General features: G+C 44.1%; 1 protein-coding gene across 2 annotated transcripts in view; it reads right to left on the reverse strand.

Annotated features, from left to right (window-relative positions):
• The window catches only part of PTPRM (protein tyrosine phosphatase receptor type M), a 605,027-nt gene that overhangs the window by 307,776 nt on the left and 282,109 nt on the right, over positions 1-15,142 (reverse strand). For both annotated transcript variants that reach the window (XM_074352449.1, XM_074352450.1), the window contains exon 7: positions 10,692-10,985. In XM_074352449.1, the coding sequence (XP_074208550.1) occupies positions 10,692-10,985 (294 nt within the window). The remainder of the gene's footprint in view (positions 1-10,691; positions 10,986-15,142) is intronic.

The following is a 15,142-nucleotide window of genomic DNA, read 5'->3' on the forward strand; positions in this document are numbered from 1 at the left end:
AATAGATATAACCGTACTTCCTAATAAAATTTCCGGCATTTGTAGTTTTAATTTCATTTATATGCATTATTCATTTTTAAAGCTTTCTATTCACTCGCAATTTATTCTAATAGGTAATTACCAGTTCTTTATATTCTTAAAATTAATTTTTAAGAATATTACACAAACAAAGGAACATGTTTAACCCTCATAAACTAAAATTTTGACATATCACGCTTTCATAATCTGTTGCTATTACTCTGCAAGTTTTAGCTCTCATTTATTTTACTTCTTGTTAATTTAATTTTTAACAACATGAGTGGTATTATCCTTACAGATGGAGCAGACAAATTCTAATTGGAGGCCAAATGCATTTGAATGTGTTCCGATGAGTTACCTTCCACATGAGTGGGGACACGTAAGCAGAGAGCTGGTTTGACAGAAGGAGGATGAGTCTGAGCTTGCCAAGGCAAGAACGGATGGAAGCCCTCGGGACGTACAAGGTCGCAGAGAAAATCCATCCATTTCCCAATTCACTAAATTGGTTTTGGCCGTGCTGAGTCTGAGGCCCAGACACAGAGCATACTTGGTGAGCAAAGGGTGCAGGAACTTTTCCTGAAACGTCCTCAATACCAAGTTCTTCCTGCTCTTGGGTCAGGGCAGAGAATCCAGGTAAGCCCGTCTCAGAAGCAGCCCCGAGGGGAGGAATTTGCCTGCGTACTTCAGTCCCTTAGGTCCACAGTATCCGGATTCTCATCCCTGTCTCCTTCAGTGAGTGTCCTCTACTTTCTGACATCTGCAGGTAAGTGAGCAAGGACGCCTCGGTCGTACTGCAGACGCTGCCCCACTGCTCTAATCAAACCGTGGCTGTCCAGCTCTGTGTGTTCCGAGAAAACTCAGAGGGGTCAGGGTCTGGGGCAGGACGCTTCAAATGGCCAAAGTGTCAAAAGGGCTCACCAAGTCACTAATAATGGCACTACGCCCACGTCTGCAGGCTAACAGCTCATATATGAATAAAGCGTTCATAGTTATCCTATGTCCTTTGCAACCCTTTCAGGGACTTTGGGTCATTGTGATTTTTCCTATCCTGACAACACTGGCAAGAGTCAGAATATGGTTCCCCAGGTTCCAGTGAACTTTCCATCAGTTTTTTGGTTTGTCTTTTTTTTGACATATAGTTGATTTTTTGACATTAGCTTAAGGACATATACCTATTTTTTGTTTTACTTAAAGCAACGTGCAACTTGATGAGTGTGTCCAACAAAACCCGACTGACCTGCTTAGAAGTCCTATTGGAGGATTTCGCCATAGTAGTCTGTGTCTACAGTTGTAATAAGTGTATTAATTTGATCAGAATTTGCAAGCAGGTCTACTTAGAACTCAGCGTGCATCAGGTAAGCAAAGTTCTCGGCTAACTGTTTTTCATGCATTTAGCACATTTAATTCTCCCAACAGTGCTGTGAAGAAAGGTGCTAACTGAGAAGAAAAAAGACTAGAGTTATTAGAAATGTAGGTTCTTAGGTTAAGTAGTTTGTTGAGATATTTTTTAGCTATTAGTGACAGAAGCCTCACTCAACCCAAGTCAGTCAGTCTTCAAAGTGGAAGAAGTTAACCAACAATGGACACTGTCTTCTCTGAGTGTGTCTAAAACACTGACAAAGGCAGTGACAACTGACCAACCTCTGTGATAATCCAGAGTGGTCAGCGACGTTCTAAGTCCTGACAAAAAACATGCAGTGCACAGTGATTATGAGGTGTTATCTTAAGCACCTACACAGAGGCCACAACACAGAACTCTGCATCATGAGTCTGATAAGGAACTAAGGCTTTTCCTCTAATAAAAATTAGTAATTTCATTATCAGCACATTTCTTTTTACTAAATATATGAGATTTGTGGGAAGATTTAGATGACCTAGGGTCTCTTTAAAACTGTCCAAATAAGATTTAGTAGGTATCATCCTTTTTCTAGAAGATGCCTCCGTGGGAAGTGGAGGCATCACCTTAGGACCACACTCAACAGGCTGCAGTCAGCGCTTGGTAAGGGACCATCACTGGCCACAGGAATGTTTCTCTATGACAGCAAAGGGCCTGACAGGGACTGATGGAATCAGAGCCCTAGAACCAGGAACCTGGGCAATTCCCTCATTGATAAGATGTACGAAGTGTGGCTTAGATGGGTTCTGTGATTTTTTTTCAGTGTTAAATGGCCCATCAGAGGCACTGCCAGGGGAGGCCATAGGCTCTTCCTGATAATCCCCAAATCTCCCTCTTAAACGTCTCTGCCTCCTCCGTTTATTCAAAGCCACGAGGGGAGCTGCCCGCCAAGACTTCAATATCACGCCTAGAAGTGCTGTTAGTATCACTCTTCACAGACGAGGGGCCTGCTCGACAGCTTCTGGAGAACTATCCCCGCACTTAAGAGTCATGAAGTCGGGGCCACGATGACTCTGAAAGCCGCCACCTCCACTTGTCTGGTCTTTTTAGAGGCACCTCCAACCTCTCATCCAGGACTGCTCCAGTAGCTCGACTGTATCCCCTCCCGCCTGCCGCTGCCATGGCCTTGGGCTCAGACCAGGGAAAGTGCTGACCCCGAGTTTAAAGCAGGACTTGAGGTTTGTATGCAGAGCCTCTGGGGCACGAGGCCTGTAAGGAAGGGACTGAAAATGTTATAATAAAAATGGTGCCGCATTGCTTCTGCGTTCCTGTCCTCTGGCAGAGAGGGACCCCGCCCGATGCTGTGTATTTGCATCTGCAGTCTAATAGGGGAGATCCTTCTTAAGCCCTTTTAATGTTTATAATTAACAAAGGTTCTTAATGATTTACTGTGTGAGAAATGCATTAAAAACTTGTTGCCCTCTGGCAGAGCTGTTTTAGAATTAGAATGAGCGCACTTTAGTTTCTTCCCTAGTAAATAAACCTAAATTAAAAATAAATTCTGTTCCATCCAGTGAGGTCTTTGGCCTGTATTCATTCTGAATATCAGCCTTTGTCACAGCTTAGAGGAGCTCCCTCCTGCCCCCAAGTGCCCGTGGTCACCCGTGTGAGTCCAAATACATACTGCAATGCTAGTAACAGTTGTGTGCTGTCCTGGCTAGCCTTGATTTAGGAAGAAAACAAATTAAGTGTTTGGCAGGGTTTAATTTCAGATCAGCCCCCTTCCAACCAGAACGTCTCTTCTGCTCCCATGAGAGGAACCAAGAATGATAAATAAAAAGACACAGAGAGGTCCGCCTTCAGTGGAATGCAGCAATTTGGGCCACATGAGAGGCCCTTTGGCCAAGAAACCATCACTATTCATCTCCCATGTGACTCACATTCAAGTGTATTTAAAATGAATCACTCCAGTGTCACATTCAGCAAACACAGTGAATCAATACTTCAAAACCAATACGAGCCCTAGTCTCGCAAGATTTAGACCGGGCCTGGTGGGACCCAGCGTGCTCCTACATAAAGCATGCTGGGGATGCTCTCAGGGAGTATGATGAAAGGCAACGCAGAACATTAACCCTGCAGTTAGTAGAACATTCCCACCGCCAGGGAAGCAGGCCTCTGCGTGGAGGATGCCCTGAGGGCCCCCTTGTTCCTGTGCTAAGTATGTCGTCATCCGAGAGCACGCGGCCAGGGCGTGGGAGAGCCACACAGACGCACCTGATCCAGTCGCCATCAAAAAGGACAGGAGACACACAAAAACACACATCACACGAAGCCCAGCACAGACCCACTCTCCCCAGGCCAAAGGGCCCTGGACGGTGAAATGACTTGAAGCAGATAAACAGTATGGCCCGTATCTCGTGTCACTGAGAGCCATTCAGATAAGGTAGATGGGCCTGCAGGCTATCGAACCACCGGAGTAGAATGGAAATGAATTTTAACGTAACACATATTTGAAGTTCTTACTACGGTTACAGAAGAGGTTCTAACGAGGCATATATAAAACCGCTATATACCTCTATGCAACTAGGTATAAAATGTACCCTCCCTGACTAGTTGAAAGTTCATTATTTTTAAAAACTCTCTGCTTTCTTCTCACTCGTTACTCCTAACAAACAGAAGGCTGACTGTTGATGGGATGGCGGTACCCCTCTGACTTAGCACGTTTGTGTACTTCAACCCTCTTCTAGGAGGCAAGATTTCCACAAGTCAGAAGGATGAAGCATTCTTAAACACTGAGAATTTTTTTCAGGAAGCCTTGATTTTATTTTTCTTATTGTCATAACTATTCTTTGCCTGTAATCTTTTTTATTTTTCTTTTTCTTATTGAAGTATAGTTGGTTTACCATGTTGTGTTAATTTCTGGTGTACAGCATAGTGATTCAGTTGTATTTTCAGATATATATATATATATATATAGATAGATAGATAGATAGATAGATAATTTACATATTCTTTTTCATAGACTACTACAAAATACTGAATATAGTTCCCTGTGCTATACAGTAGGACCTTGTTGTTTTAAACATTGAGAATTATTCATGGAAAACCAGTATCATTGCTTAAGGTCTCAAAGTGGTTTACAAAGAATCACACAATGTAAGTACACACCGTGCAACATTATCAGAGTAATTAAAAAGGTGCAATCACATACGCTATAATACGAATGAACCTTGAAGACATTGCCAGTCACTAGAGGGCAAATTCTGTGTGATTCCACTCACATGAGGGACCTCGAGGAGTCAAACTCATACAGACAGAAAGTAGAATGGTGGTGGCCGGGGGCTGGGCAGTGGGAAGAACAGGGAGTGAGTGCTGAGTTTCAGTTTGGCAGGATGAAGAAGTCCTGGGCATTAGTTGAATGTACTTAACACTATTGAACTGCACCCTCAGAAATGGTTAAAGTGATAAATTTTATCACGATTAAAAATTAAAACCTAATTTAAAAATATCCTACCTTTCCATTCTCCATCTCTTTCTCTGTTTCTCTTCATAGCATTTATCATATTACACATGCAGCTATGTGTATATACATACATACACACGTTTATTTATCGTCTGTACACTTCATCCCTCCCTCCCTCCCTCTGAAAGCTGGATCTTGTCTTATTGTTCTGCCTTCAGGGCCTGGAACAGAGCCTTGCAAATGTGGGTGCTTAGTGAATATCTTACGAATAAATGTTTTAAACAGCGCAAGCATTCTTCTTGCAAATATTTTTCAGTTATATTAACTCTAAAGAACACATTTCAGTTAAGCTTTTTTCCACTCTCACCGTTCTTAATCGGTAAGTCATTAGTTTACCATCATCCTTCTTTAACTCCTGAGGCCAGTTATTAGCAAGCCACTTAACCACAGTTAAACAATAACCAGGATACATAAAAAGCAATATCCCAAAATAAAACACACAAGAAGTCCACTGTGAAAATCAATCTAACAGCATCACTCATTTCTCTTTTTCAAGTAGCTACCAGTTAATGACTTGTGATATACACACGGCACATAATTAGAAGAATGTAAGATATGATAGAAAACACAAACTAAATTGCATTTTGCTTCACTGGATACTAAAATAATTTCAACTCTCTGAGGTTTCCCAACTATAGCTGCACTGCAAAGTTGGAAAATAACTAGATACGTGTATAGGTCTTGAAACTAACTCCTGACTATAATCATTTTTTAATGCCCATAGAGGCAGAGCATTTTCTCATTTGTAAAATACCTTTACAGGAAATGTCTCACCTCATCTTCAGAAACACCTCTGATATTGTCAGGGCTGGTGTCATGGCTGCTGTTTAGAGAATCAGAGAAGCTAACTGACTCGATCAGGTCCCACGTGCAGAGCCTGTGCAGATACCCGAAAATAATTTTCAGAAGCACAAGAGGCAAGAGGTCTGGCAGTGTGCTACTGTGCAACTCTTGAAAGAAATCTGACCCGGTGATGAGATCACGTCGACAAGCCGCACACGAAATCAATTCCAGTGCTCAGAGACAGGCAATGAACAGTGATCCTTCCATTTCAGCACAAGAAGCAAACTACGATTTCATGGGTGTCACCAAGACATGATGGGACGGGTCTCAGTGGTGCAGCCCAGGCATGAGAACAGAGTTGTCCAAACGGAACAGATTAAACAGGAAAAATGAGAGACTGGAGTCCATCTTGGATGCCACCCAACTGCAGCCCAAATGTGCTCAAATGTGAGCCCAAATATGAAACAGCGTCCCTCTGATTTTCCATTTACCACGTAAGTAATGTAAGGCAATGGAATCAGGTTGCCAACATCGCATTCTTTTGAATGAGCATGTTAAAAGATAAATTTTTTTCCACTGGCAGTTAACTTTTATTGACTACTTGCTATTAAGTCTCTGTTCTAGGCACCTTACATGAATTAGCATCTCAGCATCTTAAGGCTTCATGGCCACACTAGGAGATACAGGATACACACTGTTACCACCACGCCTGGTCCACAGATAATGCAACAGCAACGCAGAGAAGTGCACAGTCTTCCCATGGTCACTTGTCTAGAAATAGACAGAGCCCAAACTCAAACCCCAGCAGCCCGGTCCCAGAGCCTGATCTCTCACTGCCTACTCTGGCTCTAGTCCAAAGGCGCTGCCATTTAAGGACAGTGGTATTTTAGCATAAAAATCAGGCAGGAAGCTCAGCATTAGGGTCACTCTTTCAAATTTAAATCTATTTAGTCATATGAAAAATTAACTGTTTCCCCTGGTTTTGCTCAGATTTTTGCAAACATCATCACAGACCTCCACTGGCTTGCAGAGCAAGACTCGATGAGCATGGTTGTGGAGTATGTGGGCAAGGATAAAACAGAAGTAAATGCAGACACTTCCAGGGTGGAACCACACAACAGACCATTTCATCAGAGACGGAACACAGAATTTTCATGTTGAAGAGACATTCAGGGTTGGCCAGCTTAATCCTCTTATGAATATGGAAATTTTCTTCCACTACATCAGGCTCTGCTTGAATGGATCAGCCACTGGAAACTCACTACACATGACTCAGCACTGGTGAAATCTGTAGCACACCCTGCTCTTCTCCGTCAGCTTTCTCAGTTTTTCCCACTGCCCCTAGCTGGTCCATTTTGTGCTCTCTCTTAAAATGCAGGGACTACAACTAAGTGCCATAATAGGGGGGCTACCAGGCATTTGTAGAAAGGAAGACTATCACTTCCTTCAATATGGGAGTTTGCTTTCTTAATGTAACCTAAGATTAAAGAAGGTTTTTGGGGGTGGGGGAGTGAGGAAACAGCATTACAGAGTGATTAATAGAATATGGACCATATTATAGATTCATAAGCATTTGAACCAAATCCTCAATCTCCTTTTTTAAATGTGCTGCAGCTAAATTTTATGATTCTGACTCCACGCCAGCAGGGAACTGACCTTTTCAATCCCATGCGATGACGCACAATTACTCCTACTGCGTGTCACCCTTATTCGATTCATCCACTGTTCCTGTCTGGCTGAGGCTGTTTTCCATTTTCCATCTGCTTTGCAGAATGCCCAGCATCCCTCTCAGGTTATGAGATCCCTGGCTGGCTCTCTCTGAACCTTAAGTGCCCGCAAACCACCTGAGGATCAGGCTGGAACCGTATCCCACTTCTCAGTCTTTAGCCTGCGGTACCCGCCTTCTTCCTCTCAAATCCGTCCTGCTCTCCTGCTCGTCACAATTTCACACAGCTCACCAGAGCAGTCACCAAGCTTCCCTGCAGGTTTGCTCAAAGTCTCGGGCCAAGGAAGGGTGAAACTGCCTTTCTTCCTACAGTGAAAGGCCCATTGGACGCTACTTCCCTCACCTACCCTGTGTCTCCCCCCTTACTTCTCGCTTTGACCCTCTCACCTAACATACTTCTATTTCCTAAGACTGAGTTGTTCAGCCACCGCTTTTTCAAAAACGTTCAGGGCCCGTGCAGGACACACCTGCTACAGCAACCACCGCATGTTTTAGGAGAAAGCATGCTTTAGCAGCGTGCCTCCTTGCTTAAGTCAGGTCAATGCTTTTGAGACAGGAGGGAAGGGGGCAGGGCATAGCCATCCAGGGAATGACACACCAATTAACGCCAAGGTGGTGGAAAATTCAACTCCCAGCAGGCCTTGAGGCCCAGGATGGTGAGAGACTTGACTTCCAGCAGACTTTAAGCTTCATTATACGCTCACCGTAATACGTTAACACGGTAAACGGAACTCCCACAGGCACCAGGACAATTCAAGGCTGCCCATAAAAGGCCAAAAAGTGGGCGGTAGCCCAATTCCTGAGAATCCCAGCCCCTTCCCCAAAGTAGCTGGAATAATCCTCCCACTTGTTAGCATATGAAGTTACTGAGCCCATAAAAACTAACAGCCCCACACCTCGTGGCCTTTGTCTTGCCTTTTGAAGCCTGCACTGTCTATGGAGCGTGTGTCTCTCTGAATAAATCCACCTTTACTCAACTGTGGCTCACTCTTGAATTCTTTCCTGCCCAAAGCCAAGGACCCACACTTGGTGGGGCACGTCCCAGGGACTCAACCGAGACCTGGGACACGGCCCTCCTCTCCCCCCACATGTTGTCCTGTATCATCTCAAGACACAGGGGTGGCATGCAAATATCCACTCTAAATTGGGTCTAATGTCTTAAACAGGACTGCTGGCCTATTGTGAAAGGTTCTATATTTACACATCATGCAGCTGTCCCAAAAAGGCTTCTTGAAGACAAAGACACATGCATTATATTTAGGGGAAATGTATATAATAATTGTGTCAATACCTGAAATGTACAGGCACAAAACCAAGAGAAAAGATGTAAAAAATACGTAAAAAAGACCAGAACTGAAAACATTAGGTTGGTGGGGGGGTGTTAGTGATGAATGAGACACACGGTACCGTCTCTCCAGCCGAGGCAGTGGGATTCTAACCCTCTTTTGGAGAGAAAGGAAGACCATATATCACCGTGCCCCAAACAGGATTCCTCAAAATAACACTGCAGTGAAATAAAGCAAACTGACCGCCCGCAGATCATGCTTGGAGGAGAGCAGGCCACCAGGGTTTCCGTTTCCCCGCCCCTAGTAATGGGGGTCACGGTATCAGCCCCAGAGACGTCACAAGGCAGTTGCAAAGTAAATAACAGATCTGAAAGCAATTCCTCTGAACGATATCTATGGTGTTACAAACAGCTGCTGTTTGCATTACAACAGGTGATAAATTACATCAAAAAAGGAAGGGTCATTTTATTCATCTAAACAGAGAGGAGAGATGACATAGTTTTGGCAAGTGAGGAAGAGAAAGTGTTATCAAATTCCTTTTTCCTGGGAACCACCCAGTGCGGCTGCAGGAATCACCACGGTTCTTGTCCCAGAGACCCTGCGCTGAGGGCGATGGGAGCTTCTGGGCACGGGACCCCAGTTTCCTTGGAAACAGACCTGGGTAGACAAGGCAGGACCGTCATTGCCCCCAAACAGCATGTATCCTCCAGAAGAAAAAGGGTCCTGTTCCTTTTCTAACAAATATATTTTTACAGAGCCAGAATTTTGGAGGGGAGGGTATATAGCTTGATGGCAGAGTGCCTGTTTAGCATGCACGGGGTCCTGGGTTCAATTCCCAGTACTTCCATTAAAAACAATAAATAAGTAAATAAATAAACCTAATTGCCTCCCTGTCAACAAAATGAATTAATTAAAATAAAAATAAATACAATTAAAAAACCAGAACTTTTTCAAATCAACTCTACTTCAATTAAAAAAAAAAGGGTACAGCCACTAAAAACAAACAAACAAACAAACAAACAAAAACAACAAAACAGAACTCTTCCCATGAGTTTTGGGCTTCTGGAAACTCAATACTCCAAATTATGAAGAAAGAATGAAGCGGATAGAATTGTTAAGACTTAATCATTTCTCCTACCAGGCAGGGCCAGACTGTTCGTGCTCGAGTACTTATAAAACTCAAAAGGAAATGCAACCTATTGATTAGCGTCCTCCTAAATAATGGTACCCAGAGAATCAATTAACACTATAAAAATTTATGGGGTCTCCTCACCTCGGCTCACAATTCAATGCAAGAGTTCTTTCATCTAAACGAAGAGCCCGTCAGCATCCCAAGCTGCTCTCTCTCACTTCTGGCCGAGGGTCGCCAGACAGCAAAGGCACTGCAACCTCTAACGGGTGCTTTCCGCAGGGTTTGGGGCTTTAGAAGACTCTGCATTTCTCTCTCCATCAACCCCGCCTCTGTGTAAGCCGCAGAGCGGGGTCAGCACAATCAATTAGACTTTACAATCTGGGAGTTTAAAGACTGCACGCAGCCCACAAATCACCGTTGCTTATTTTACAAATGGGCCCCGTGCTATTGGCAAGCAGCCCCTCCATTAAACACCCATCAATAAAAAGGCAGCGCTGAAACCCTGGAAGACGGAATCTATTCGTCCAGAGCTCCCCCAGGCCGCGAGCACACAAGCAGTGAGCGCACAACAGAGGGGCCGGGCCAGAGGCTCCAACCCTTGAGCAGACATCATTAAAAAAGACAGTTCCTGTCAACTTGAGAGTAAGTCCCGTATGCACTATGGGCTACTCGTAGGAGGGTGTAAATGAAGAACAGGGAAAGCGGGTGGAGACCTCCTGAGAGATACCAAGCCTCCAGGTCCGGAAGTCCACAGGCGAAGGGACTTTTGCGGCCATCCCGGATCCCGGCAGAGCCGAGGAACGGGTGTGAGCCACCTGATAAACCCCGAGCCCGCAGGTCAGATTGCAGAGGACAATGACAACCCATCCCAGGAGCCCCAGACTCACCAGCACACTTGGTTCTGGTTCTGAGTGCAGGCCCGGGAGACCCGGTGCCGCCCTCCCCGGGCCGGGTGAGGAGCACGCTGATCTCATACTCCGTGTCCGGGTCCAGATGCCCGATTTTGTAACTGGTGGAGTCCACTGGCTGCCGGTCATTCCAGCTCCCGCTGGCGGTGCAGTACTCCACCTCGCGGGCGACGATGGGCCCGTCCCCATTGATGGAGTTGGCGTTGAGTTGGATCCACAGGTAGGTGGCCCCCACGGAGGCAAGCTGTGGGGGCGCGATGGGAACAGGGGGTTCTGAAAGGCAAACCAGAGGGTCATCCTTCAAACACTCTGGTCTTCCGCTCAGGAGGAGCTACAAGAACATCAATTACCCAAACAGAGAAGACTAACATTTCAGGAATGAGCTGGTAAGACTGGTTTCATTCAGGTTACTATGACAAAGCGTCCTGACAGGAGTCTGCAGTGTTCAAATCTGTGAAATAAGCCATCTTTCAAACCTAGGCTTCCTCCAGGAGGGAGACCCACAGTTTGTTTTAGGACACAATTCATTTTCTCAAACAGATCCATAGACATCAAAGGATTTTTTTTTCTTCCACTAAAAGCAACTTGCTAAAATTCTCTCCAGAGGCAGTAACTAAGCCCCAGAAGGCACTCCACTGTCAAGAATGTCTTTCAAAGCATCAAAGGTACTGGTTAGGTCATTGAATTCTGTTTCCAAAGAGATCACCATGTTAAACATATGGATAAGATGACAGTTTCTCTCATCATAAATGCATTTCCAGGATGACTCGTTTCCCCCAAAGAGCCAACACCATGGCCTCGTTCAACTACAGAAGTGATCATAAAGTCCAGCATGGCCACTGTTCAGGGAACTTCCAGTAATGAGTCTTATTAAAGCAGTGAATAGAAAGAAAAATTCTAAAGCAAAGCACAACCTCAGCCCAGCTTGATAAAACTCAAAGCGATCAGTAGCAAACACTCTTTACAACCCAAGAAAGTCTCTATTCCAATTTCTATATGCAACAAATTTCTATTTCATGAATCTCCATCTGAGGAAAAAAACCTAGGTTCTAGTGATGTATTTTTTCAGGAATGTTTCTCTGCAGGTGGGTTTGTGCCTTTTATGTGTTTCTGTTTCTCCCCTTGTTTCGTTCATACACGTGCGTGGAGAAGAAAGTCTGCTCGGTTCTCTTCCTGGCATGTGCTGGCTTGCAGGCTGCAAACCCGTCCGCTCCGTGGCAAAGATAACCCCGTTATGGTTCCTGCTGATGGGGACCTGGGGGTGGCTGGTCCCATCTGAGGCTGGCCCCTAAGATGATACCAGCTGGACCCCTAGACCAGTGAGGAGTCAGCACCATGAGCTCCTTTGGTAGGGTTGCGGCATCTTTGTTCTTTTCTGTATTCAAGGTGTGATAAGTCACACTGACTTCTCAGAGTTCGGGAAATTCATAAGATGAGTCAAGATGAGAAGCTACAAGATGAATTTTACATGGGGGACTACAGATTTAGTGTAAATTTAGTAAAGTCCTGTTCCTGTTGTTTATCAATTCCAACTCTGGGCTAGCTCTTCATTTCTTTAAATAGTTTTGACTCAACTCATAATGATTTAACGTCAACTTGTATCATTAGGCGATTCCTTGAACCAAGATCTGAAATGGGCCTTTTACAGTGTATCTTAAGGCATTAGGTAGCCAGGCTGAAAGAGTAGCTAATGGCTTTGAAGCTGCAAATGCTAGCAAGGGTTTCTGAACTGCCATTCCAAATACAACTCAGGGGCAAAGCCACAAAGGTTACTGAGCACACAACTCAGTGAGGACCTTGTTACTAGTATCCTAAAATGACAGGACTTCAAAGCTTGTCTGTCCTGAGACTAGTCTCGCTATTAGCTTCCCATTTAGAAGAACCAAATACGTTAAATCAAATGCAAGATTCCACTAGAACCTGGAAATGATTCAGAGAGCCAATCAAAAGGAATTTTAGGTTGCTGGAAGAATCAGTACAAGCATAAGTCCGTAGTTAAATTTGGAATAAATTTCCCCAAAGTGAAGGAAGGAAGGAACTCAATCTATACTTGGTGATAAAAAGTAATTTAAAATATTTAATCCAAGTGAAAGTTGGATTTAATCTACGTGAAAGCACATGACAAAAGTAATTTTAAATCAAGCCAGAATGAAAGAATTTATATACGTATAGATACATAATCGTACACATATATCTTATTGACATACGTGTGTGAATTCCTAATATGTATCTCCAACAGTGAAAGATGATACTGGAATATATGTATATATCCATCATACAAGGATTGTGGAGATTACATGAAACAGTTTTATGTCCTTTATTAAAAGCAGTGGTAGACATGAAGACAAGAGTGATAGTTTAAAATGACTTGGGCTTCATTTGGGGGCCAGCACCAAATCAATGCATGACCTTAAGAAAGTTTTAAACTCTTCTGACTTTAGTTTTTCCCGTTTAAAAAAAATTAGCCCTCTGGGGGTAGGGAAGAGTCAGTGGTAGAGTGTGTGCTTAGCAGGCACGAGGTCCTGGGTTCACTCAATCCCCAGTACCTCGGTTAAAACAAATAAATGAATAAACAAACCTAATTACCCTCCTCCCAAAAAGTAAAATTAAAAAAGAAAAAAGCCAAGAAAAAAATTAGTCTTCTAAATATCTGCATATAAAAAGTGTTCAAATATCTATACATAGCCTAAAAATGTCATAACTTTTTTAAAATTAAAAAAAATTATTTATTTTATTTTACTTATTTATTTTTTAGGGGGGTAATTAGATTTATTTATTTATTTATTCTTAATGGAGATACTGGGGACTGAACCCAGGACTTAGTGCATGCTAAGCACTTCCCCCATCATTAAATATTTTAAAGTAATTGTCTCAAGGTAACTCTTTCTAAACTAGTAGAATCCAGCATGTTATCTCATTTTACAAAATAAAATATATGCAAAATATGGCAATAAAAATATCAATGGAGGAAAAGTCGAATTCCAGATTTGAGCTGTTAACTGCAAGTCTACTGTCACCAGTGCTGGCAGGGGGCAGAGATGGAGGAACGTTCCTTGACATTTTTGACAATGAGCCAAGACCCCTCTAGGCTGTGATGAGGCAGGAAAACATGAGGCAGAAATGTAAGAACCCACCCATCCTCTGTGTTCCGTTGTTCTGGCAGACTAGAAACCTCTGCCTTCTTTGTGATCCCCAATAAATTAACTTTCCCACTGAGGTAGCGTTTAAAGAGGTCACAAGATTGGCAGCACACTGATCACGAAGCACCCCGCCTCCCCTGGTTCCGGCTGGTCACAGTGCAGCATTGTCACAGCCAGAACTCAGAAGACGGAGACAAAAATCCAAACCAAGATGAAAATCAAGTGACGATGCTGACAGTGGAGAGCTTGGCCATGGGGGCAGTGAGGAGGATCCTCTCCTGGATTTGCTGCCCAGGTTCAGGCCATGCGGAGAATCCCCACTTTCCAGAGAGCCTTCCGCAGGGCAGGGTGTGCATACCTCGGCAGAGGTTTAAGTTTTCTTACAGATGTTAAACCCAAACTCAGATACTAGCCAGATGGGCTGGTTAGTACAAGGGATCTGATGTGGCAAAAGAGATCATTCCAGTAGAGACGCCAGTGCCCGCTTCCTCCCAGGGACCCTCAGTCACGGCTGCACATAAACACTGCTAGGGGCCAGGCTCCCCGAAAGCCAGGCACGACTAGCCCTGACAGCAGTGATCTCACGACAGGAGCATATGCCCAAATCACCTACAGATTTTTATCGCAGAGGCTGTGTCCCTGAGATTTCGATTCAGCGTGGGTAAGCTGGTGGGAATGGAGAAAAGGCGGGCAGGTACTTATGTTTCTTTAAATTGGGCAAGGTGGCTCTGCCGTGCATTCTCAGACAAGGACCACTACCGGACTGGAGGGGAGAGTAAGAACCACCCATTCCACTGCAACAGGTGCTGGCTGTCTACCAGGTACCTGGTTCTAAGTGCTGCTCACACACATTTTGCGTCTGGGCCTCCTGATAGCCCTTTAGGGTAGGTCACATTATTAACTCAATTTTAAACAGGAGGAAACAGAAGCACTGAGGAGATAAGCCATACACCCTCAGCCACATGGCTAGCTCTGGGGTTTGAACCCTGCAGTCTGTAAGACTGCCTGCGTAGAGAAATTTGCTGACAAAAGGAACAGACCATCCAAAAGAGATCAATTTCATTCCCTATTTAACAGATGCAGGGAAAAAATTTAAAAGCAGGCATCATTCTGTTCCCCTAGGACGAAACAGCAATGACTTCCTACACGTTGTCTAAAAATGTCTCAGGGTACATCTCAAAGTCCAAATTATTCTGCCTGGGACCAAAATGTGCCTTAGCAGTTTAATCCTATAAACTCCTAAGTCCACACACACACACACACACACACACACACAAACATCAAACCAGC

This window comes from Camelus bactrianus, chromosome 24 (genome assembly GCF_048773025.1).
Source record: "Camelus bactrianus isolate YW-2024 breed Bactrian camel chromosome 24, ASM4877302v1, whole genome shotgun sequence".
Taxonomy (NCBI): Eukaryota; Metazoa; Chordata; class Mammalia; order Artiodactyla; family Camelidae; genus Camelus; species Camelus bactrianus.